The sequence below is a fragment of the Bufo bufo genome, chromosome 7 (assembly GCF_905171765.1).
Source record: "Bufo bufo chromosome 7, aBufBuf1.1, whole genome shotgun sequence".
NCBI lineage: Eukaryota > Metazoa > Chordata > Amphibia > Anura > Bufonidae > Bufo > Bufo bufo.
This window is the reverse complement of record NC_053395.1, coordinates 25,619,403-25,644,576: the sequence shown is the minus strand read 5'-3', so window position 1 is coordinate 25,644,576 and position 25,174 is coordinate 25,619,403. Positions and strand designations below refer to the sequence as shown.

The window sequence follows — 25,174 nt, the reverse complement described above, 5'->3', positions numbered from 1 at the left end:
TTTTTCTGTGCCCTCTGTACAGGAATGCACAGTCTGCTACGTTTTTCTATACAGTTGAACTAAATCCAGCAGCTACCCAAAAGGCCACTCTGTAACTGGCCAGCTAAGACCTGTCCTAGTTTGCTAGTATAGCCTTGTGTATACAGCTAGACCTGCCAATAGCCTTTAATACAGTTCATATGTTTATGTGTTAAAGACGAAAACAGATTTTTTTTTTTTTTACTGTGACATCTTGTTTTGGATGTCCTATAACTGTTTATTTTGTGTTCACAGAAGCAGAAAAAGATAATATGCCTTTTTAAGATTCATTTTGTAAGGTAAGCTCAGTGACACAGCAGAAACAGAAAGTATAGTGTTAATCTGTTGTTGCTGGGCAGAAGTCTAGACCAATCCCGGCCAGCCTCACACACAGCCTGTCTGGGAATTCCCCCAGCTTCTGCTGTTAGAATCGTTATTCACCAGAGACAGGAGCTGAAGAGACATTCACTCCACTGACAGTCCAGTTTTATGGGAACAAGAGGCCAAAATAGGTATTTAAAACAGTTATATAATGTTCCTATTGTTAGTAGTGTTTAGAACTGTATACTGAACTAGATATATAAGTTTACTTACAGTTCCACCAATTGCAAGTTCAAATTGCCAAATACAAAACCAATTGCAAGCCTACAAATACAAATTGCAAGCATACAAATCAAATTGCAAATACAAATTGCAAGCTACAAATTGCAAGCATTCAGATTCCATATTGCAATCCAAATTGCATACAACCATGCCAGATCATACTCAACCAATTTGCAAATAGTCATTGCTAACTGCATACTGCAAGTGAACTGTTAGTTAGACCTCAGATATACCTCTCAGAGATCATAAAGTGCTTAAATAACTTTAAAGTGCGAGTACAGATACTGAAGAGAGAAATATATCCACCATTTTATGTTGAATGACAAGATTGAACAGTTGAACCACCATCTTAATCATACCGCCATTTTGTGATATCTTTTCAACATGTGTTATGTACATGAACTATCTGCTGCGGAGGCGGCAGTGTTATATATGAAGAAAAGTTGAAGTTAATAAAGAAGTTATTTCAAGCATTTGGTGTGCTCTTTAACCACTTCAGCCCCCCTAGCTTAAACACCCTTAATGACCAGGCCACTTTTTACACTTCTGACCTACCATACTTTCACCGTTTATTGCTCGGTCATGCAACTTACCACCCAAATGAATTTTACCTCCTTTTCTTCTCACTAATAGAGCTTTCATTTGGTGGTATTTCATTGCTGCTGACATTTTTACTTTTTTTGTTATTAATCGAAATTTAACGATTTCTTTGCAAAAAAAACGACATCCATATATAAATTTTTCTCAAAATTTATTGTTCTACATGTCTTTGATAATAAAAAAAAATGGGTAATAAAAAAATGGTTTGGGTAAAAGTTATAGCGTTTACAAACTATGGTACAAAAATGTGAATTTCCGCTTTTTGAAGCAGCTCTGACTTTCTGAGCACCTGTCATGTTTCCTGAGGTTCTACAATGCCCAGACAGTAGAAAAACCCCACAAATGACCCCATTTCGGAAAGTAGACACCCTAAGGTATTCGCTGATGGGCATAGTGAGTTTCATAGAACTTTTTATTTTTTGTCACAAGTTAGCGGAATATGATGATTTTTTTTTTTTTTCTTACAAAGTCTCATATTCCACTAACTTGTGACAAAAAATAAAAACTTCTATGAACTCACTATGCCCATCAGCGAATACCTTGGGGTGTCTTCTTTCCAAAATGGGGTCACTTGTGGGGTAGTTATACTGCCCTGGCATTCTAGGGGCCCTAATGTGTGGTAAGTAGTTTGAAATCAAAATCTGAAAAAAATGGCCGGTGAAATCCGAAAGGTGCTCTTTGGAATGTGGGCCCCTTTGCCCACCTAGGCTGCAAAAAAGTGTCACACATGTGGTATTGCCGTATTCAGAAGAAGTTGGGCAATGTGTTTTGGGGTGTCTTTTTACATATACCCATGCTGGGTGAGATAAATATCTCGGCAAAAGACAACTTTTCCCATTTTTTTTTTTTATACAAAGTTGGCATTTGACCAAGATATTTATCTCACCCAGCATGGGTATATGTAAAATGACACCCCAAAACACATTGCCCAACTTCTCCTGAGTACGGCAATACCAGATGTGTGACACTTTTTTGCAGCCTAGATGCGCAAAGGGGCCCACATTCCTTTTATGAGGGCATTTTTAGACATTTGGATCCCAGACTTCTTCTCACGCTTTAGGGCCCCTAAAATGCCAGGGCAGTATAAATACCCCACATGTGACCCCATTTTGGAAAGAAGACACCCCAAGGTATTCAATGAGGGGCATGGCGAGTTCATAGAAATTATTTTTTTTTGCCACAAGTTAGCGGAAATAGATTTTTTAATTTTTTAATTTATTTATTTTATTTTATTTTTTTCTCACAAAGTCTCCCTTTCCGCTAACTTGGGACAAAAATTTCAATCTTTCATGGACTCAATATGCCCCTCAGCGAATACCTTGGGGTGTCTTCTTTCCAAAATGGGGTCACATGTGGGGTATTTATACTGCCCTGGCAAGTCTGGAATATAAATGTCTAAAAATTTTACGCATTTGGATTCCGTGAGGGGTATGGTGAGTTCATGTGAGATTTTATTTTTTGACACAAGTTAGTGGAATATGATGCTTTGTAAGAAAAAAAAAAAAATTTCCGCTAACTTGGGCCAAAAAAATGTCTGAATGGAGCATGACAGGGGGGTGATCAAGGAGTCTATATGGGGTGATCACCCCCCTGTAAGGCTCCATTCAGACGTCTGTATGTGTTTTGCGGATCCGATCCATGTATCCGTGGATCCGTAAAAAACATACGGAAATCTGAATGCAGCCTTACAGGGGGGTGATCAATGACAGGGGGGTGATCAGGGAGTCTATATGGGGTGATCAGGGGTGAATAAGGGGTTAATAAGTGACGGGGGGGGGGGGTGTAGTGTAGTGTGGTGCTACTTATTACTGAGCTACCTGTGTCTTCTGGTGGTTGATCCAAACAAAAGGGACCACCAGAGGACCAGGTAGCAGATATATTAGACGCTGTTATCAAAACAGCGTCTAATATACCTGTTAGGGGTTAAAAAAAATCACATCTCCAGCCTGCCAGCGAACGATCGCCGCTGGCAGGCTGGAGATTCACTCGCTTACCTTCCGATCCTGTGAAAACCCGCGCACACAGGCGCGCGCACACAGGAAATCTCGCGTCTCGCGAGATGACGCATATATGCGTGACTCTGCGCAGGGCTGCCGCCTCCGGAACGCGATCCTGCATTAGGCGGTCCGGAGGCGGTTAAACCTACTGTTTCCATAGAAAGGCGTTAGAGGAATTACAGAGTAATAGACAGTCTGGTTAGACTAAAAGTCAGATATCCAAATTCTTCTAACGCCATAGCGCAAAAGGCACTGTCAATCTAACAAGAGGGAACGGTTAGGGGCCGTGCTTACCTAGACTCAAAGCAAGGAAGCCTCGTTTGCATACGACCTGCGGGGGAATAAAAGTTGTTCTACAGCGATCATGCACCTCAGACATCTTACACAAGAACGTCAGTAGAAGACGGATGTTAACAGCTTTAAGGTACTGCTGGCGGTTTATGATCCATTTTGGTGCTGACAGGTTCCCTTTTAAAGGAGATGTCCAGGATTAGAAAAACATGGTGGCTTTCTTCCAAAAACAGCGCCACACCTGTCCATTGGTTGTGTTTGGTATTGCAGCTCAACCCCATTTGCTTCAATAGAGCAGGGCTACAATACCAGACACTTCCATGGACAGGTGTAGAGCAGTTTCTGGAATTGATATGCCTTTATATGCTGGCATACACGTTAAACGGAGGGCTTTGGCGCAGTGTGTTGTGGTTGGGGCGGTTCGGGGTTAATACGCCCTCGCCTGATGTCGCCAGTATTTCGTAGCTCTTGCATTGTGCATGCTCGGTAGCTGCAGATTGCCACTTCTTTGTACATTAGTAGGCGCGGCCGAAGCTTTATCTTTTTATAGCAGAACAGTCGAGCAGGGGTCAGGAGCGATCCTCGATAAACGTCGCACATCCTGGTGACTCGCAGCCCGTTAACCCCTGCCATGGCTGTCGTCCTGGTGACAGACGGGTGCGTTCATCGTCTCACGGGATCACCCGCTGATGCAGTAAAGCCTGTGTCACTTCTTCAGAGCAGGAAATACGGGTTCTGCTGTGGACTTCCTGGTGTGTCCTTGTAAGATCACTACAAGCCGACATTCTGCAGCAGTTCTCCGGCTGCACGCTCTGACACCTGCAGAGGAATTCATGGGGTGACCAGGTAATGGGATCTGCACTTCTGTCCCTTCCTTCTCATAGTAAGCCTGGGTACGGTTATCTGAAGCAATAATGCAATGCCGCCTATGGGCTCTACCATCTTTTCATGCCAGTCTCTCACTCCGTTCGTTATATTCTTGTTACCTAATTTTAACCCTGTACGGTCAGAATTTCCTCCTTTTTACCCTCCGTGTCCTAGGTTATGCTGCCCCTTTTTTAATCTAAATGATTGTGACGACTGTGGACCTCCTCAGATGCCCCAAGTGACTGATGCCAGGGGGTAATGGGATATGCAGAACTTAATGAATTAATTTTTTTGGGCTCCTTATTCATTCCCCTGGATCCAGAGTTGTCAGACCCTCATGACAACATTGGCTCGCCTGCTCAGAAATCCCTGACTATCCATTAAGCTAGTCTCCCTTCTGCGGCAGCCTGCCAGAGTTCTCCAGATCCAGCGCTGAATACCGCCAGCCCCTATTAATTATAATTGGGTACAACTGAGATCCGGCAAAAAAATGGCGAGAATTGGCCGGACAGAAACCACTGCAAGCTGCGGTTTGTGTCCGGCCGATTCCCGGCATTCTCTGCCAGAACTGGGGGCCGATCACAATGCCGCAGATGTGAAGTAGCCTTATCATATTTTACTGGTCGTATTCGCCACCTATTGGTAAAATTTTCAGGATGCTAAGGTGTCTGACAACCCCTCAATGTCTGCCGACAGAAGAAATACGGGAAGTTGTTTTTGCTTGTTCTATTGTCTCCCAAAGAGATAGGCGGCACCAGATGTGTCTGGCAGAAGCTGATCTCCGTGTTAGAACAACTCGATTGTCCAAAATAAACTTGGACGTTGGCATGATGGGAGGTATCGTCCTGGAAGTTCAGCAAAAAGTAAAAAAAAAAAATCAAGGAGGCCAGGACTACATGGCGCCAAGAACAAGTCCCAGTGGTAATGCAACGTCAATTGTTCTTCGTAGCTAATGCAAAATTGTGACCGTGTCGCGGTGTATCAGGGTTTGAAATAGTGGCGATGTTGCTTTAAGTACTTACCTGTCCATGATCAGTCGGCGAGTCCAGCCGCACAGGTCGCTGTGATTGGTCTTAATTGCCACACTAATGTTTGTACATTTTGGAACTTCTGTATCTTGACTTCTGCTTTGACTTTGACCTTACCTCTGACTGTTCATTATATTTCTGACGTTACCGCCTGGTATTGACCGGTCCTGGTATTTGATTATATCCAGCCGGTATTTGTACCGCTTTTTGTGTTCGGCCCCTGCACTTAAAATTAGGGACCGTCGACCAGTTGGGGGCCATCATTTAAGATGTATCATCCAAGTAGGGAGGGATATTGGAGGTACAGGGCTGAACTGTTCCAATGAAATATGACATTTATGACTTTAAATTAAACGTGTGTGTGTGTCCTAATTTTACCTTTTACCAGCCTCCACCAATCGGCTCAGCAGAGCATGCATGTTTATTTCAATGAGGGAAATAAGACGCTGCTGACATCTCCTGTCGGGAGAAGGTTGGGAGGCCGCCATCACAGATTAGAGCATAGATTAATCCCACATAATTGTGGCTGATTTTGATCTAAGGTGCATGGAAATCTGAGGGTGCATATTACATGCCACAATTTGATTAATTTGAGCCAAACTGATGATTTTGCCTTGAAGGGGTTGTCCAGGAATTTTATAAAATTCCCCCTGCCCCTGAGTGGTACTTGTGACGTGATCTCCCCACACCATTCCAGATCTGGGGCTGTCTTCACAGAACTTACTGATGGAAATAACTGACCAAAAAACTGAAGTGTGAACTTGGCCTTATGAGTATGGCCAGTTTAAAGGGAGTCGGTAATCAGTTTTTACCCTGCAAAACTGCTGACAGAGATGGGTAAAGGTCAGGGTGAGGTAGATAATCATACCATTATGGTGGGGACTGCTTCCCGCGTACAGCACCCAATGTAATAAAACTTCATTTTCTCAATCTTTCTGATAATAAAAGCTGCCATAAAGGTCAGGATGAGGTATACCCACCTCATACTGACCCCTATTTAGCTCTATCAGCAGTTTTGCAGGGTGAAAACTGCTGACACTCTCTTTAAATAAATTGCCTTATCTAATTTAGTTATGGTAATTTTTATTAACTTTTTTTTTTTCTATTTTCACATTTTTAGGTTTTGTAACCAGTTACTACTTTTCTGTAGATGTCAAGTTACAATGTTTTTTAAAGTCCCAGAACTAATTAAAGGGGGTTTTCAGAATTTTAATATTGATGCCCTATCCTCAGGACAGGCCGGCACGCAGCACCCACCAATCAGTTACGGCAGACGAACTCCACAGCTCCGTCTATTGTGTAGTGGCCGGAGCTGGTAACTGCAGGTAACCAGATCTGTGCGCCACACAATGGAGGGAGCTGTGTAGTTCAGCTTTGGTTTCAGGTTTTAATTTTATTTCTCCAATCTCTCCATAGAGATGCCTTACCAAAGGAAAATTCATTTTCTGCGTTTGGGAGTCCTCGTCATTGTGGCACTGGCTATGATAAAGTATATTCAAAGTGGCAGGTAAGTGATCTCCTCCACACACTATACCAGTGTCATAGCCTTTAGCCATGTGGCGCATGATCGCTGACACCAGCCAAGTTGGAGACAAATAAACACTCATGGTCTTTAAAAAAAGGTTAATTTATGCAACAGAAATCAAGTAAGGTCAACTCTTAAAAGCTAGGAGCTCTTGGGCCCCTATATAAAATATATTAAAAAGAGTCATTTATGGAGTTGGTGTCCCCTTATTGGGCCCCTTCAGGTTCCCTTATCACTGGATGTCCTCTTGCCCAGCGTTCAGCAAGTGTTGAATTTCCCTGCAGCACTCCCGCAGGCGAAATAAGGTATTACCACACTGTTTTGAATGGACTGCATGTGCGATCTATAGACCTGGTAGTCTAGAGACAGAGACGCTCTTTGTGGCTGCTTTTGGCTAATAGACAAAGGACCTGGATGGACGGGGAAGACTGTGTATACACCTATTTTCTTTTTATATGATGGTGCAAATAAAGCTGGTGTAAAGTTAGTGACTGGAGAAAAGCAGTGTTAAGGTGTCACATCTCAGCTCAGAAGCTTAGCCCAAGTGTCTATTTTTCATAGAGACATAAAAGATAGAATGGATAGTGGTCTGTGATCTGGGACCTCCCCGGGGGGGCTGCCCAGAGGGGTAGCTAGGCCTTCCTGGCATTGCTGCATTATGACTTGTAAGTGCCCACCAGCACCCAGCGGGAAACCCCTGGTTTGGCGGATTTATTGCACCTCTGCCTTATCTGCAGACTCATGGCTCTCGTTGTAAAGGCCAAGCCGTGCTTTACTGAAATACCGCACATGAAGCTCGTAAAATCTGAAACACGTTTGTCTGTGAAGCCTCTGCGACATAATTAGTATAAGAGGTTTGGAGTATTTATGGCGGATTAGCGGGAATTTTGGATCATCTGGTTTGGGATTAAGCGGAGTTTCAATAGGTTATGTTAAGTGTTCATCCCAGTTATGCCGGACACGTCCTACGCCCGTTACCCTTCTGTGCATTTATGGTGGCTCGCCAGGTCCACATCTGTTTTTGGACTGTCAGCTCCCTCACTAACATGGCCAGTCTCCAATGAGTGTGTGGTGCTCAGTTAGTCTGGACCACCAGAGATCCTCTGCAGGGTTGGCAACCAGAATTTTTTTTTTTCTTTTTTTCTCGACAATTTATCCCAAAATCAAGGACAGCCAACATTTTTTACGGACAAATTGGAAAACGATAATGAATGATAAATATTATAAGTAATCCATGTCTATAGCTCAATATACTGATAATAACTCATCACCAGAATTTACTGTGAGCTGCAAAATGATGAGAATTACCACCAAAATAATCTAGTCCAGTACGTCCAACCTAAAAAAATAAAAATAAAATCACAAACACGTGTTGTGTTTTTTTTTTTACGGACACAAGAAAAAAGTCACTTATTTTTATGGACTGTCTAGACATTTCTGGACAGTCGGCCATCCTGATCCTCCGCTGGGCTGGGCTCTGATACAATAATGAGATGTAAAAGTTTCACTAGGAAACATATGAAGCTGAACATGAAGAAATTCACAAGCCATGAAAGTATAGATGGAGGGGGAGCCCTCAAAATAATTTCATTTGTTGAACCCAAAAAAAAAAAGTTCAACCCTGATGGAAATAATTATGTCCTAAATCTAACTTGTCCATGTGTCTGTCTTTCTGCCTGTCCTATCGATCTATCTATTTTATCTCTCCAGTGTGTCCAATATATCTTCTCTATCCATCTTCACTCACACTTGAGCAGATATTTTCACACATTTTCCTGTCTACAGTCCTCCTCAGGTAACGCAGCCTGTAACGGTAGAAAAAAGATCTAAACTTTTTTGGGGTGCGGAAGGAGAAGATCCAGTAGAACCGGTAATCGGGGATCTTCCTCCTGAGCCGCAACGTGAGGAGGAAATAATTCCTCAGCCAAAGATAAAGACCATGTCGGGAAAGGTCACATTGAAAGATTTCAGTGGCTTCGAGATGAAGCTAGTCCACTTGGATCTGAAGGGAGCGCCTCCGAAAGTGTCCTACTATGAGCAGGTGAGAGGACCGTCTCATCATTGTATATTGCAGAACTTTTTAAAGGGCATCTGTCGGCAGATTTGTACCTATGACACTGGCTGACCTGTTACATGTGCACTTGGCAGCTGAAGGCATCTGTGTTGGTCCCATGTTCCTTTGTGCCCGCATTGCTGAGAAAAATGATGTTTTATTATATGCAAATGAGTCTCTAAGAGCAACGGGGGCGTTACCATTACACCTAGAGGCTCAGCTCTCTCTGCAACTGCCCCGCCCTCTGCACTTTGACAGGACCAGGCAGTGGAAATGTTTTTACTGTCTGGTCCTGTCAATCAAAGTGGAGAGGGTTCTGGTATTTAGTAAGCTGTCTGTGCAGTGTTAATCTGCTCCTGGATGTAAGTGATCACCTGTGAGACATTTCTCTGCGCAAACCCACCATTTTGTGTTTTTAACCCATGAAAAATAATATATAGCACCTGTGCAGTAATAAAATCCACCAAGAGGTGCTGATTCTGTGTGAGAAAAATTGGTCACTAGTACGAATTCCTGAGTGATCATCTTGGTCCGTCTCATGTTGTTTCTCCTCCACATTTAATTTTATTTCTAGGAAAATCTGATTAATAAAGCAAGGTGGAAATAGCACAGTATAGCCATTTAAAATAAACTGGTGGCAGGGGATACCGCAGTCTCTTCAATGGGATTGTCGCATCCTTAGCAACTGTTCTGTCTCATGTTACATAGAAGTAGGAGTGGCTCAATCTAAGGAACTCCTTCTAATGGCGCCTTTACACAAAGCGATTATCGCAACGATTGAGCAAAGAACGAGTCGTTTCTGGGCAGGGCCAGCAATACCATTTACCATTCACCATTCGTTCCGCAATTTGCAGACACATTCACTTTCAATAGGGCTGGAACGGATGCGAATCCGCATTTCCGGGATCCGCATCCGTTTTTTTTGGGATCCGCAATTCCGTTCCTGAAAAAATGTCCTATTCCTAACCGCAATTGTGGACCAGAAAAGGCATTTTCTATTATAGTGTCTGTGATGTGCGGTCCGCAAACTGCGGATCGCACATTGCAGGTATCCGTGTTTTGCGGATCCGCAAAACACTTACAGACGTGTGAATGGACCCTAAAGGTACGTTTAAAATGCCATAGTAATTCGATTTTTTTTTTTTTCACAGTTTATGTAGTGTGGGGTTTCCGCATATAACACAAGTCACCTTGCTGGCAGTTATGCCCCCAGTAGTCCACAGCAGGCTTTAGGGGGCCTGTTTCCCCAGCATGCGGCTCTCAGCCCTCCAGCACGGCACAAAGCCTCAGATCCCCAAAACAGAGACATCTCTGCTGAGCCCAGCTGCCTATTTAAGGACAGCCAGGTGCTGCCAAAACCAGGCCTGGACCGTGGGGAGTAGTCACCCACCCAGCACTTTAACTACTCCCAGTAAGAGCCGTCCCAGGTCAGCTATTTCCAGCCATACTAGCTAGCAAGGTGTCAAACAGCAACTGCTGCTGACACAGAAAACTGTCTCTTACTCCACCGAGGTCAGGAACCTCTGTGACACATACCGATCATCTACGATGATTCCTTGTACCTTCTTACAGTAGGTGGAGAAATAATCACTTACATGATTCCTACTTCTACTCATGAGTCAAGGGCATTTCAAAGTGAACATGAGAAGCAACGATAATTGGTTCATTAATTATTTGACCTCTAACACCCAGAATGTAAATTGCGCTAATTCAGCTATGCAAGTTTATACAGGATCCTTCTTGCTGCAGAACCTCTTGGCAAAAGCGGAGGTGCGACGTCATGTCTGGGGGCGTTATCCTGATGACTCTTTTCTCTCCTTATTAGATATTTCCTCTTCTCTCCAAGCTTGGGGCCAATGGTTTACTCATTGAATATGAGGATATGTTTCCATTTACTGGAGAGCTGGCCATCTTGAAGTCTCCATATGCTTACAGGTGAGACGTTCTGCTAATCCGGCAACCCTCTGGTCCGCAGAACATAAGGGGAAGCTCGGAGGGTATGCAGGGTGTTGGCGAATGATTGAATAGAATTATTCATGTCCATTCAAAATCTATATTTAGTAGCAATTCTTGTTCCGTCTCTCTTCGGATCTGTTTTAGTGCCTATTTTTCTGGAATTCCTATTTAATTGTTGGTATTGAATCTGAGGAAGGGGCCATAACAGCCCTGAAACGCATCATTCTGCCAATAAAGAAAATCAAACTAATACTATACACAACTGAATCCTTATTTTACCAATACCGACAGCGCTCTCTTCTCTTCCTTCTCTGTTCCTGGAGTTCCCCTTTAAGAGAGTTATCTTTGTGCAGACTGCTGTGGAGCACTATTCCAGGTCTGAACAGGGACATACAGTATATACTGCACTGGGATAACCAGCTCTGTCCATTACAGAGTGGGGGGAGCCGTGTAGTTCAGGCTCTGGAGCAACTCGGGACCCCACCATTCAGATATTGATGGCCGATGCTGAGGATAGGTCATCAACATTAAAAAAAAAAACGTACTTGCCAATGAGTAACGGTGTACTTTCCCAATATACACGTTACATAGATACACTTTTGTAGCCGGCATTGACATCCGGTCTGAGGGTATATGGCCCATACCAGCATAACTCCGTGTCACAGGCCACCTGTGATGTCTCCACTCATAATACACATCTTACGCTACTTTTACATATGCGTTTTTTGGCTTTTCCAGGTTTGACATCCGGCAGAGGATCTCAAAACCGGGCCAAAACGTTTCCGTTTGGTCCTCATGCATTCTGAAGGGAAAGAGATCCGTTCAGGATGCCCTCCGTTCCGTCAGCATTCAGTTTTGTGACCGGACACGAAAGCACCGCAAGCTGTGGTTTTGTGTCCAGTCATCGAAACGGAACAAACTGGATCCGTCACTAAAAATGATGTATGGTGATGTATTTTTTTTATTTTTTTTTAGGATCCTAAAAAAAAAAATAATAATAAAAAAAAGATCCGTCACCAATTGGCTTTGAAAGTATTTATTTAGTGACGGATCCAGTTTGTTCCGTTTCGATTTCACACAACCGCATCCTAATGAAATGGACGTGTGATCAAAACGGATCCGATCCTCTGCCGGATCTCAAAACCTGAAACCAAAACGCATTTGTGAAAGTAAAATATAAAATAATAGATGGCTGGCTTCGTGATAACAATATACCTGAATTTGTGCATGGATATAAAATACGCTAGATGCAATATCCTGAGAAAATAAAAGACCTTACATAATATAAATAGAAACTATAGCATAAAAAAATATATATATGCAGTCGCGGTCCCTCTATTTTTAGTGCGGAGCTCTCGCACTATTTTCACAGCAGTATAACGAGGGTTGGTAAGGTAGGTTGTTATGTTTAACTTGCCCAGAGTCGCGCTTTGATTGATTTACCACGGACTGATTGTGGCCATTTTGTATATTATATTGTTATATTTGTATAGTCTTATAATTGCCACTTGATAAGTTCCATAAAGGACACGATGTTCTGACTGTGTGATCTCGCCACCACCGTTTGTTAGATCAGTTCAATAAATAGCACAATGGTCATGCGCTGTAAACTGAGCAGATTACGCCATTAGCTGCTTACTCAAATACCGATATGTTGGTTGCTGTATTTGGTGCTGGTTAATACGTACGTGCTTTTGATCGTATGTGACGATTCGCCTCCCAGGCCGCTTACTTCCACGCTTCTGTATGTGTACTGGTGCCGGCACCTATTCCCAGCGCATGCGGGTTGGAGGCTTTAAGACGCCAACTGTGTTGCGTGGCTGTATGGATCGCTTCTTAGTATAGGTTCTTGCGCTCTGTATATACTGCTGCGTTATTTCTCCAAACGCGTTTTCGAAACCACCTGGGCTTCTTCTTCAGTGGACAAATGTATAATGAAAATGAGGGACAAAATAATTCCCTATATAGGGATAACGACATCTTTAAGATGCGGACCGGACTTTCTCAAATCGGTATTCTTATCTAAAACCTGGACCGGACTACAAATGGTCTGTTGTTCCTTTCTCTGTTATTCAGACTTAGCGATTTATATACACAAGTTATATGCAATCATATTCTACACATATACAAAGATATCAACTTCCTTATTGCATATATTATATAGCTCTAAGTCTTCCTTTATGTTACTCTATATTTCATTCAGACCCAGCAATTTATACGGGGACTTTATAAATACTTGTTTTCACACATAGCGTTATTTTTCAAGTATGTTCCTTTGTCAGACGATACTAAAAAGTTTCTTATCTCGTGATACTTATAATGACTGCTTTGTGTCCTATTCAGACCTTGCGGTTTATACATGGCTCTTTTCTGTATATATTATATATGACTTGCAATTTGAGTGAGATCTTTATTTTTACATACCTTTTTGTTAAAAAATACAAATACAAGTAATAAAAATAATAGAAAATAAAATTCAAAATAGAAAAAAAATACATATAACGTGCCATAGAACAACTGGGAAATGAGAATGGCTTGAGTCGTTATAGGGCCAGTGGGAGGATGCAGGGCATGCGGTTGCGCTGGTAAAACCTACCACTCGCCCTACCTTTTATCTTATAGGAAACCAAAAATCTCCATTTCTGAATTGAGTCCCGAAGATTCCATCAATCCAAATTCATAAATCATTCTAGATTCATATCTTGACACTTTTGATGTAAAATCTCCTCCCCTCCAATCCTTCTTCACGGATTGAATCGCTGCATATCTCAAACCTGATGGATCACTGGTAGGATATATTTAAAAATGCTGAGATACAGTAGGTTTTTCATATCCTTTTTTAATGTTGTTAATATGTTCTGATCTTCTGGTCTTCAGCATTCTTCCTGTACGTCCCACGTATTGTTTGGTGCATGGGCACTCCGAGATATATATCACTGCCTCACTGTTACATGGTAACGTCTCTTTGATTTCCCACTTAATGTATTTACTTGCGATATTACGATAGTTGTTTTCCTGTCAAACTTTGTAGCTTTGCAATTACTGCATATGCCGGACCTATAAAATCCTTTAAGGTTTTCCCATGGTGTAATTATGGACCTTTCTTTTTGTCTACTTATTATAGGGGCTACTTGTAATCCTAAATTAGGAGGAGCCCTTGTATACACTATCGGTGTTTTTTTTTGAAGACTTGTCGCCAGTATTTTATCGTCTTGTAGTAGGTCCCGGGCTACTTGAGAAACCTTGGCGTGGTGCCCGGGCTTAGACATGTTCTACACCGTAGGACATGTTGACTAATCTCTCAATTTTAAAATCAGTTTGAGGGTTTAGTGAGACTGCAGAGTGCACCTATCTTTGTTATTTTGTTATATTAGTAGGTACCAATGCTTTCCAATTATATTGGATATTTTTTTATACTCTACATTAAAAGGTAGTACAGATTTGGATGACTTTTCTGTTTCCCCATCTATCTTTTCCTTTGCTTGAAAGAACATTTGTCTATCTAGTTCCCTTACTTTATTTAATGAATCATTTAGTAAAGATGGGGGATTTCTTTTTTCTCAAAAAATTGGACCTTCATGGACTGCTTCTAATCTCTGCGCATAGATAAAAGTAGGAATAGGCTAATTAGGTTTAGCTGACATTAGCACATCGCTAATGTCAGCTAGCTTAATAGGGTTAAATCTGGTGACAGAATCCCCTTTAAAGGGTTTCTGTCATCAGAAAAATGGTTATGTAGCTGGCTGACATTAGTGATGTGCGAATGTCAGCAGTACATAACTGTATGGCTTGTATCTCCCTGCCTGCCGCCGTTCGCGCTAAATAATGACTTTTATAATATGCAAATGAGCCTCTAGGTGCTAGTGGGGCGTCGCTGCAGCACCTAGAGGCTCCGTCCTCTCACCCAGGGGCGTAGCTATAGGGGGTGCAGAGGTAGCAGTCGCTACCGGGCCCAGGAGCCTGAGGGGGCCCAAAGACCCTTGTGCTGCATAAGAAGACACTGGCATTATAGAAAGTGCATGCAGGTCAATTTACACCTCTGGCTGGAGGGAAGGGGTTAGGTTAAGATTTTGGCATGAGGGGTGCCCTTTCAATGTTTGCCTCAGGCAGCAGGAAGGCTATGTGCTCCCCTGCTCCTTGCCAACAAGCACTGAGGGACGGGGGCCCAAGCTGAACTCTTGCACCGTTTGGCACGCCCTTGTAAAGTTGATTGACATCCTCTGTCTCCTCCGTGCCCCGCAAATCCCACGCCTGCGCCGTCCATTTTAGAAAGTGACCTGCTGAAAAAAGCAATGCACAAGCAGTCAGCACTACACAAGAATCACAAAGTTCACACAAAATTTTCAAGAAAACAGACCAAAATCACAGCCGGTCATAAAGCACCCAGTGTCTTTTACAGATCAGGCACTTCTCACAATACCCAACACATTCACTTTTACGAGTCAAGTGCCCACCAGTCTCATGACACCTGGATTGCAATTATGCACGCCTTTAACAGACTTTGAAAAGCTGTGTGTCGCGGACTCGGCTCCTGGACATGCCATCTCACTCCTCTATAATTTACTGAGTGCTGGGACAGGGTGGCCGAAACCTCACCATCAGCCCCCAGATTTATCCTCTCCTGGGAAGAGGAGATTGGCACCACTCTTACAGGGGAACAATGGAAGAGATCTTTGTTATTCACCCACAAAGCAACAGTATCTTGTAGACTACAAGAACTCAACTACAAGATACTAACTAGGTGGTATAGGACACCGGTAAAACTTAATCAGTTCTATCCTTCTGTATCCGATACCTGTTGACATTGCTTGACAGCTATTGGTACGATGCTCCACATATGGTGGAATTGCCCGTGGGTTGCACCTCTGTGGCGAGAGTTATTCACCCTATATAGCTTTCTTTACCGATCTAATATACCTTTTTCACCCACAATAGCCTTGCTATCTGTCTTCCCGGCTCAGATACAACAATTCAAAAAAGGAACTTTCAGATTCTTCATACTGGCCATGAGACAAATAATCCCTCGTAAATGGAGATCGAAAGAGTCTTCAGAAAATAACTTGGGTGACTGCTCTCGATACCCTTGCTTACATGAAGCTTACATGAGTCGCGGCTCAGCATCTGTCTTTACACGGACCTGGGAACCCTGGTTCCAATTCCGAAACTCTTCACAATTCTTGGTCTGGTTGGCCAATGGCGATACTCTAAATATCACTTAGCTGCTCGGTATTATTGTTACAGGTCTTACCCCTATCCCTTAACCTCTCGTACCCATCTTGTCTCCCCTTGTAAGTCCGTGAGTTTAAATTCTTTGTCTGTCTTATTGTATCTACTATTTGTTTTTCAACACCTGAAAACATCCTGCAGTATACTTGAGATCTACTCAAGGTCACAGACCCACTTCTCTCTATTGCTTTAGGTTTTGACATCTCAGAACATTGTGTATACACATATGCATGTTATTGAATTGCATTAATCCCTGAAGATGGAAACACACATCTGTTTGTATTACTTTATTGTAAAATCGTATTAATAAAAATAGATTGAACCATAGTCCAACAACATCTACAGTACAGACCAAAAGTTTGGACACACCTTCTCATTCAAAGAGTTTTCTTTATTTTCATGACTATGAAGGCATCAAAACTATGAATTAACACATGTTGAATTATATACATAACAAACAAGTGTGAAACAACTGAAATTATGTCATATTCTAGGTTCTTCAAAGTAGCCACCTTTTGCTTTGATTACTGCTTTGCACACTCTTGGCATTCTCTTGATGAGCTTTAAGAGGTAGTCCCCTGAAATGGTCTTCCAACAGTCTTGAAGGAGTTCCCAGAGATGCTTAGCACTTGTTGGCCCTTTTGCCTTCACTCTGCGGTCCAGCTCACCCCAAACCATCTCGATTGGGTTCAGGCCCGGTGACTGTGGAGGCCAGGTCATCTGGCGCAGCACCCCATCACTCTCCTTCATGGTCAAATAGCCCTTACTTTCAAAGTTTTCCCAATTTTTCGTCGGCTGACTGACTGACCTTCATTTCTTAAAGTAATGATGGCCACTCGTTTTTCTTGCCATAATACAAATTCTAACAGTCTATTCAGTAGGACTATCAGCTGTGTATCCACCTGACTTCTCCTCAATGCAACTGATGGTCCCAACCCCATTTATAAGGCAAGAAATCCCACTTATTAAACCTGTGAAAACCATTTCAGGGGACTACCTCTTGAAGCTCATCAAGAGAATGCCAAGAGTGTGCAAAGCAGTAATCAAAGCAAAAGGTGGCTACTTTGAAGAACCTAGAATATGACATATTTTCAGTTGTTTCACACTTGTTTGTTATGTATATAATTCCACATGTGTTAATTAATAGTTTTGATGCCTTCATAGTCATGAAAATAAAGAAAACTCTTTGAATGAGAAGGTGTGTCCAAACTTTTGGTCTGTACTGTATATACACAGAAAAGAGCTATGTATAAACCGCAAGGTCTGAATAGGACACAAAGCAGTCATTATAAGTATCACGAGATAAGAAACTTTTTAGTATCGTCTGACAAAGGAACATACTTGAAAAATAACGCTATGTGTGAAAACTTGTATTTATAAAGTCCCCGTATAAATTGCTGGGTCTGAATGAAATATAGAGTAACATAAAGGAAGACATTAACAATCATTCGGATTGGTACTAGGATGTTACTGTCACCAAAGTATCAAAGGAGAGAAGCAACTGAAAAAAAGGTGACTTTTAAAAATACCTTTATTAATATATCAAGAAAGGGTATCGGTGTGTGTATGTGTGTGTGTGTGTGTATGTATGTATGTATATATATATATATACCATTGTAGTGAAAAGAGACATGTGAGTACTTGGATTTCCTAAAGGGGAGTACTTGCCCCTAGCAAGAAATCTACAGTAACTGGATAGAACAAAAGGAAAACGGGGGAAAGGAGCGAGGTCTTATGGATCGGGCAAGGGCAGAATTGTCTCACCCTAATTTGCCCTCTAGACTGCTCAGCCCAGGGCGTCGCGACCCCCTGATGGTGGAGGTTCCCTGTCCCCAAACCTATTACTATTCAGTCCCTGTTAATCCCTTATCAAGGGAACCCTAACAAGGGGAGGATAACTGGGTGGAGGGTATCAGCGGTTTTCCCAGAAGAGGTGGGTACCGCCGAGGCCCTTCCGATCCACAAATGGAGTGTCAGTGGTTATCCCGGGGATTGGGGGTGCCACTGACTCTACACATATAGAAAAAAACGAGACCCACCTCTTCTGGGACAACCGCTGATACCCTCCACCCAGTTATCCTCCCCTTGTTAGGGTTCCCTTGATGAGGGATTAACAGGGACTGGATAGTAATAGGTTCGGGGACAGGGAACCTCCACCATCAGGGGGTCACCCTGGGCTGAGCAGTCTAGGGGGCAAATTAGGGTGAGACAATTCTGCCCTTGCCCGATCCATAAGACCTCGCTCCTTTCCCCCATTTTCCTTTTGTTCTATCCTGTTACTGTGGATTTCTTGCTAGGGGCAAATACTCCCCTTTAGGAAATCCAAGTACTCACATGTCTCTTTTCACTACAATGGTATATATATACCGATACCCTTTCTTGATATATTAATAAAGGTATTTTTAAAAGTCACCTTTTTTTCAGTTGCTTCTCTCCTAACATAAAGGAAGACATAGAGCTATATAATATATGCAATAAGGAAGTTGATATCTTTGTATATGTGTATAATATGATTGCATATAACTTGTGTATATAAATCGCTAAGTCTGAATAACAGAGAAAGGAACAACAGACCATTTGTAGTCCGGTCCAGGTTTTAGATAAGAATACTGATTTGAGAAAGTCCGGTCCGCATCTTAAAGATGTCGTTATCCCTATATAGGGAATTATTTTGTCCCTCATTTTCATTATACATTTGTCCACTGAAGAAGCCCAGGTGGTTTCGAAACGCGCTTGGAGAAATAACGCAGCAGTATATACAGAGCGCAAGAACCTATACTAAGAAGCGATCCATACAGCCACGCAACACAGTTGGCGTCTTAAAGCCTCCAACCCGCATGCGCTGGGAATAGGTGCCGGCACCAGTACACATACAGAAGCGTGGAAGTAAGCGGCCTGGGAGGCGAATCGTCACATACGATCAAAAGCACGTATGTATTAACCATCACCAAATACAGCAACCAACATATCGGTATTTGAGTAAGCGGCTAATGGCGTAATCTGCTCCGTTCACAGCGCATGACCATTGTGCTATTTATTGAACTGATCTAACTGTGGTGGCGAGATCACACAGTCATAACATCGTGTCCTTTATGGAACTTATCAAGTGGCAATTATAAGACTATACAAATATAACAATATAATATACAAAATGGCCACAATCAGTCCGTGGTAAATCAATCAAAGAGCGACTCTGGGCAAGTTAAACATAACCACATGCCTTACCAACCCTTGTTATACCGCTCTGAAAATAGTGCGAGAGCTCCGCACTAAAAATAGAGGGACCGCCATGGACATTAAAAAAGATAGGATTTCCACCATAACCAATTATGAATCAAATTTAGGATCAAGTACAGTACTATCCAGAATCTGTACAGAGATGGCACTGGTCGATATATGGCGATCGCTTTATGGAAATAAGCAAGTATTTTCATGCTTAAGCAACACATATAGGTCCATGTCCCGAGTTGATCTGGCCCTCGCCAGCCCCGGGCTCATTAATAGGGTAAAAAAAATGAATTATGAATGTCATGGCATCTCTGACCATAACCCGGTTATGGTAATACTGGACAGTCCTAATAAACCAAATCAAAATAGAACTTTTAAACTTAACCCCCACTGGATGACATTGATAAAGGATCCAGATAAGATTAATGAAGAAATAAAACTCTTTTGGAGGGATAACGTTAATTCAACACATATTCATATGGTTTGGGACTCGCTTAAGGCATACCTTCGGGGTATATATTCACACGAAATCAGGAAACATAAAAACCTCTTTGCCCAAACTCAAAAAGAAATAGGAGGGAGACTTAGGCCTCTTTCACACTTGCGTTGTCCGGATCCGGCGTGTACTCCACTTGCCGGAATTACACTCCGGATCCGGAAAAACGCAAGTGTACTGAAAGCATTTGAAGACGGAACCGTCTTCCAAATGCTTTCAGTGTTACTATGGCACCCAGGACGCTATTAAAGTCCTGGTTGCCATAGTAGGAGCGGGGAGCGGGGGAGCGGTATACTTACAGTCCGTGCGGCTCCCCGGGCGCTCCAGAATGACGTCAGAGCGCCCCATGCGCATGGATGACGTGATCCATGCGATCACGTGATCCATGCGCTTGGGGCGCCCTGACGTCACTCTGGAGCGCCCGGGGAGCCGCACGGACGGTAAGTATGCTGCTCCCCTGCTCCCCGCTACACTTTACCATGGCTGCCAGGACTTTAGCGTCCCGGCAGCCATGGTAACCACTCTGAAAAAGCTAAATGTCGGCTCCGGCAATGCGCCGAAACGACGTTTAGCTTAAGGCCGGATCCGGATCAATGCCTTCCAATGGGCATTAATTCCGGATCCGGCCTTGCGGCAAGTGTTCCGGATTTTTGGCCGGAGCAAAAAGCGCAGCATGCTGCAGTATTTTCTCCGGCCAACAAACGTTCCGTACCGGAACTGAAGACATCCTGATGCATCCTGAACGGATTACTCTCCATTCAGAATGCATTAGGATAATCCTGATCAGGATTCTTCCGGCATAGAGCCCCGACGACGGAACTCTATGCCGGAAGACAAGAACGCAAGTGTGAAAGAGCCCTTAACCAGATAACGAATGAGATTAGCCACGCAAATACCCTAGAAAAACAACTTCAACTTAAAAAAGCACAAGATGAATATAAACAATATTTACATAAAAAAGCACAGAACAAAATGTTCTTTTCAGGGTTGAGGAGTTTCAGCGAGTCCGGCAAGCCAAGCAGACTATTGTCTATGATAGTAAAAAATCAAAGGGGAGGTACTAATATCATCGGAATTAGGACAGAGGCAGGAAACATCCTACGAGACCCTGATGACATCTTAAGGGAATTTACTAGGTATTTTTCGACATTATATCAAGCTGGGTCTAAAAATCAGGGAGGAAAAATAGATCCATATCTGGACAACATTGAGATCCCTGAATTTGACCAACAAGACATTGACTGGTTAAATAGACCTATCCAACTGACCGAGCTACAGACTATGTTGCAATCTATCAAGGGCAATACATCCCCAGGGGTGGATGGTTTCCCATTTGAAGTATACCGGAGACATGAGGGAACTATTCTTCCCCAAATGTTGGAGGTACTAAACCAATCTTGGACAATGGGTTCCCTACCTCCCTCATGGATGGAAGCCACCATCACATTGATCCCCAAAAGAGGGAAAGATCCGCTGTTAGCTGCTTCCTATCGCCCCATCTCTCTGTTGAATACAGACTATAAAATTCTAGCCAAATTGTTAGCCAACAGATTAAAAACTGTCATACATAGTCGTCCATGTAGACCAAACCGGGTTCATTCCCAAAAGGAACATACAGGATAATATAAGGCGGGCTTTCTTGAACATCCAGATGGGGGATGGGGAGGACTGCTCCATCCTGTCCTTGGATGCCGCTAAGGCCTTTGACAGGGTGGAGTGGTCCTTCCTTTGGAGAGTATTGTCGCGGGTGAGGATAGGCGAATATTTCTCCAGATGGGTTCGCATTTTGTACCAAAACCCGGTATCTAGGGTCCGAATCAATGGTGAGTACTCTGCCCCTTTTCCCCTGAACCGAGGAACACGCCAGGGCTGCCCCCTCTCCCCTTTGCTCTTCTCACTGTTCCTGGAGCCAATTGCATGCAAAATTAGAACAGATGTGGAAATATCTGGCTTCGGGTGCGAGGGAGAAGCGGACAAAATTAGTTTATACGCGGACGATATGCTGCTCTTCTTGGGGAAGGGGTATATAAACTTGCCCAGGGTTATGGAAAGTCTGGATGAGTTTGGATCCCTATCTGGATACGATATAAACTGGGAAAAATCTAAATTTCCTCCATTAAGACGCCCGGTTCCACCGGGCCACAATTTCCGGGTTAGTATACTGACCCCAGCAGACTCCTTATTGTATCTTGGTATCCAGATAGGGACCAAACTGGAACACTATTTGAAACTGAATATACTCCCAATAATAGATAAAGTTAAGGGGAAAATTAGAACATGGTTAAAACTCCCTCTGTCACAAATTAACCGAATAGCGCTTATTAAAATGACATTATTACCAATGTTACTATATGTTTTCAACGCTAGTCCAATTACGATAGAAGACAAGTTCTTTAATAAGTTAGAGACCCTCTTTAATGAACTGATATGGGGCCGAAAACGAGTCAGAATTAAGATTCGGTATCTGTATAAAGAAGAGGGTGGAATGTCCATCCTTTTTTCTAAAAGGATATTATCTAGCTGCCCAATTGAGATGGTGTGTGAGGAACCGAAAGAATAAATGCATCCGTCTTCTTTTTGGGGAGCATTGTAGACCATGGTCGGATCTTTTTCATATTCTTGAAACCGGTCTTTTTAAGAAGAAAACAATAATAAACCCGTTTAGTAGAATGCTTGGGTATATCTGGCAACAAATTAGAGACATGGCGGGCGTATCTGAAGCAGTTCAGTACACCCCATTGTGGGGGAATGCACATTTACCACAAGTTATGCAACTAGGCCACGCTGAATATTGGGAAAAATATGGGATATATTTAATTGCACAAGTTTTTCATCAAGGACTGATTAAGCCCTTAAACGAAATATTACCAGACATTAAATTAGGATTTACTGATAAATTTCGATTTGAACAACTACGTCACGCTATATTTTACACGGAGAATAAGAATTATTTGAAGATAGTAAGGAACACTTTTTTAGATCTCTGTCAAGATATGACATTTAATACTTCTATATCACATATCTACGCTAAGCTTAAGCATGAATACACAAAAATGATCACATTTAGGGGTGAGGCTAAATGGGAAAGAGACCTACATAAACGGGAACCTATTATGTGGAACATCGTGTACAGAAATATCAAAAGATCGACCGTGTCACCCGCCCATGCATGGATCCTTTTGAAAATCATACACCGCCTCTATTACACACCGGTATTACTGCATACCATTTTATAAAGATAGGAAACAGAACTGCTATAAATGTAACAAAGACAGAGGAGACTATAAACATCTGCTGTGGGAATGCCCAGGGATAAATGAATATTGGATTAAAATATTTCGGAAATTGCAGGATAGCTCCCCTATGAAGTACCAGGCATGCATTGACTATGCCATCCTGGGTACACTCCCAGAGACAGAGCAGACACTGTGGTTTCGGGGCATCGCTCTAGCCAAAATAATAATTGTTAAACACTGGGGCACCATGAAACACCCCAGTTCTCAGGAGTGGATGAATAGGGTTAGGCAGTACGAACATATTCTAGCCCAAACAGCAGGGAAAAAGGCAGCCTGGCTGCGGATCTGGGGTAACTGGAAATAACGACAGTTGATGTAGATACGGCAGCTCTGCGGAAAAGAAAGGGGGTGACTGGAAACAATGACAAAGATGTAGACACGGCAGCCCCGCGGAAAGAAAAAGGGGGGGTGGAGGGAGGGACAGGGGGGTTTATAAATAAAATGGAAACTCAGTATAGGATGAGATGAATTTATTAATGTATTTCTACTTTATTGCTTTGTGATATCGAAATAGAAGACTGCTGTACCCTATCTTTTGGAAAATAAAATATATTTATAAAAAAAATAAAAAATAGAGGGACCGTGACTGCATATTTTTTTTTTTTTTTTTACGCTATAGTTTAGATTTATATTATGTAAGGTCTTTTATTGTCTCAGGATATTGCATCTAGCGTATTTTATATCCATGCACAAATTTTGTAATAATAAATTGAGGTATATTGTTATCACGAAGCCAGCCATCTATTATTATTTTATATTTTACTAGCTAGGTGGTATAGCTGGCTGAGGCGTATTCCAGGGAGCCCCCTAATTGATACTGTTATTGATCGCATATGTGAAAGTAGCCTTAAACATGGCACAGACACACAGGGCATCTAACCCACCACTCAAATACCACGCTTGCGCCCCATAGTGTCAGAAGGGGAAAGGAGCACCAGGGAGCACCTCAAGCTGACGAGGATACATATTCCTTGTAATAGGGCGTGCGTGCATTTTCAACCCTCCCACCGTCAGACGTGGTGACTTGTATATTACCTGTGTATCTGATTCCCCTTTGCTGTTTGCAGTGAGGATGACCTGAAGAAGATACTGCATCTTGCAGAGACTAACAACCTAGAAGTGGTTCCACTCGTGCAGACGTTTGGGCACATGGAGGTACGTGCTGCGTTACCGTAGTAGGAAATAAAACATACTGTGTTTTATACAAGGGTCCCACTAGAGACCCTCACAAGTGCTTGGACAGGTCACTTTATTATAGTTGGAGCCCCACGATCCTGGAAATCAAGGAGCTGCAAAATGGCAGCCCAGCCACCCGGCTGTGTAGGTAAGTGAGGCCGGCCCCATTCACTCAAACATATCCCCTGTACAGCGAGTGGCCAGGAAAAACAGTGAAGGGGACACGGTCTAATATCGCTGCACCTCCTTCATTCTTGTAATTAATGGTGGACCCAGTTACACCTCCACCGATCACGACGTGAAGCCGATATGCCATCACGTTATAAGATGGGAAAACCCCTTTAAGGCTACATTCACACGTCCGTATTTTTCTACATCCCGATTTTCGGTCCGTTTTTTGCGGATCCGTTGTTCCTGAAAATGTTTCCGTATGTCATCCGTATTTTGCGGATCCGCAAAAAACGGAAACATGTGAAAACTCAAATCCGACAGTATATTCTAACACAGAGGCGTTCCCATGGTGATGGGGACGCTTCTAGTTAGAATATACTGAGAACGGTGTACATGACTGCCCCCTGCTGCCTGGCAGCACCCGATCTCTTACAGGGGGCTGTGATCCGCACAATTATTGTGCGAATCATAGCCCCCTGTGAGAGATCAGGTGCTGCCAGGCAGGAGGGGGCAGACCCCCTCCCTCCCCTGTATTAAATGTGACTAGTGCGGCCCCCCCCTCTATATTCATTGGTGGCCAGTGCGGATGTGACCAGTGCGGCCTCACCTCTCCCCCCCCCCCCATCATTGGTGGCAGTGCGGA

At 42.9% G+C, this 25,174-nt stretch overlaps 1 protein-coding gene across 3 annotated transcripts in view; it reads left to right on the top strand.

The window, feature by feature from the left end:
* Nucleotides 1–3,585: 3,585 nt before the first annotated feature.
* The window catches only part of LOC121007861 (hexosaminidase D-like), a 52,320-nt gene continuing 30,731 nt past the window's right edge, over nucleotides 3,586–25,174 (top strand). The window contains exons 1-5 of one of the 3 annotated variants that reach the window (XM_040440114.1): nucleotides 3,586–3,642; nucleotides 6,821–6,911; nucleotides 8,715–8,970; nucleotides 10,808–10,917; nucleotides 24,252–24,339. In XM_040440114.1, the coding sequence (XP_040296048.1) occupies nucleotides 6,823–6,911; nucleotides 8,715–8,970; nucleotides 10,808–10,917; nucleotides 24,252–24,339 (543 nt within the window). In that variant the 5' untranslated portion in view covers nucleotides 3,586–3,642; nucleotides 6,821–6,822. Of the gene's footprint in view, nucleotides 3,643–4,021; nucleotides 4,356–6,681; nucleotides 6,730–6,820; nucleotides 6,912–8,714; nucleotides 8,971–10,807; nucleotides 10,918–24,251; nucleotides 24,340–25,174 lie in introns of those variants that run through there. The other 2 variants (XM_040440116.1, XM_040440115.1) reach the window with 2 other exon arrangements.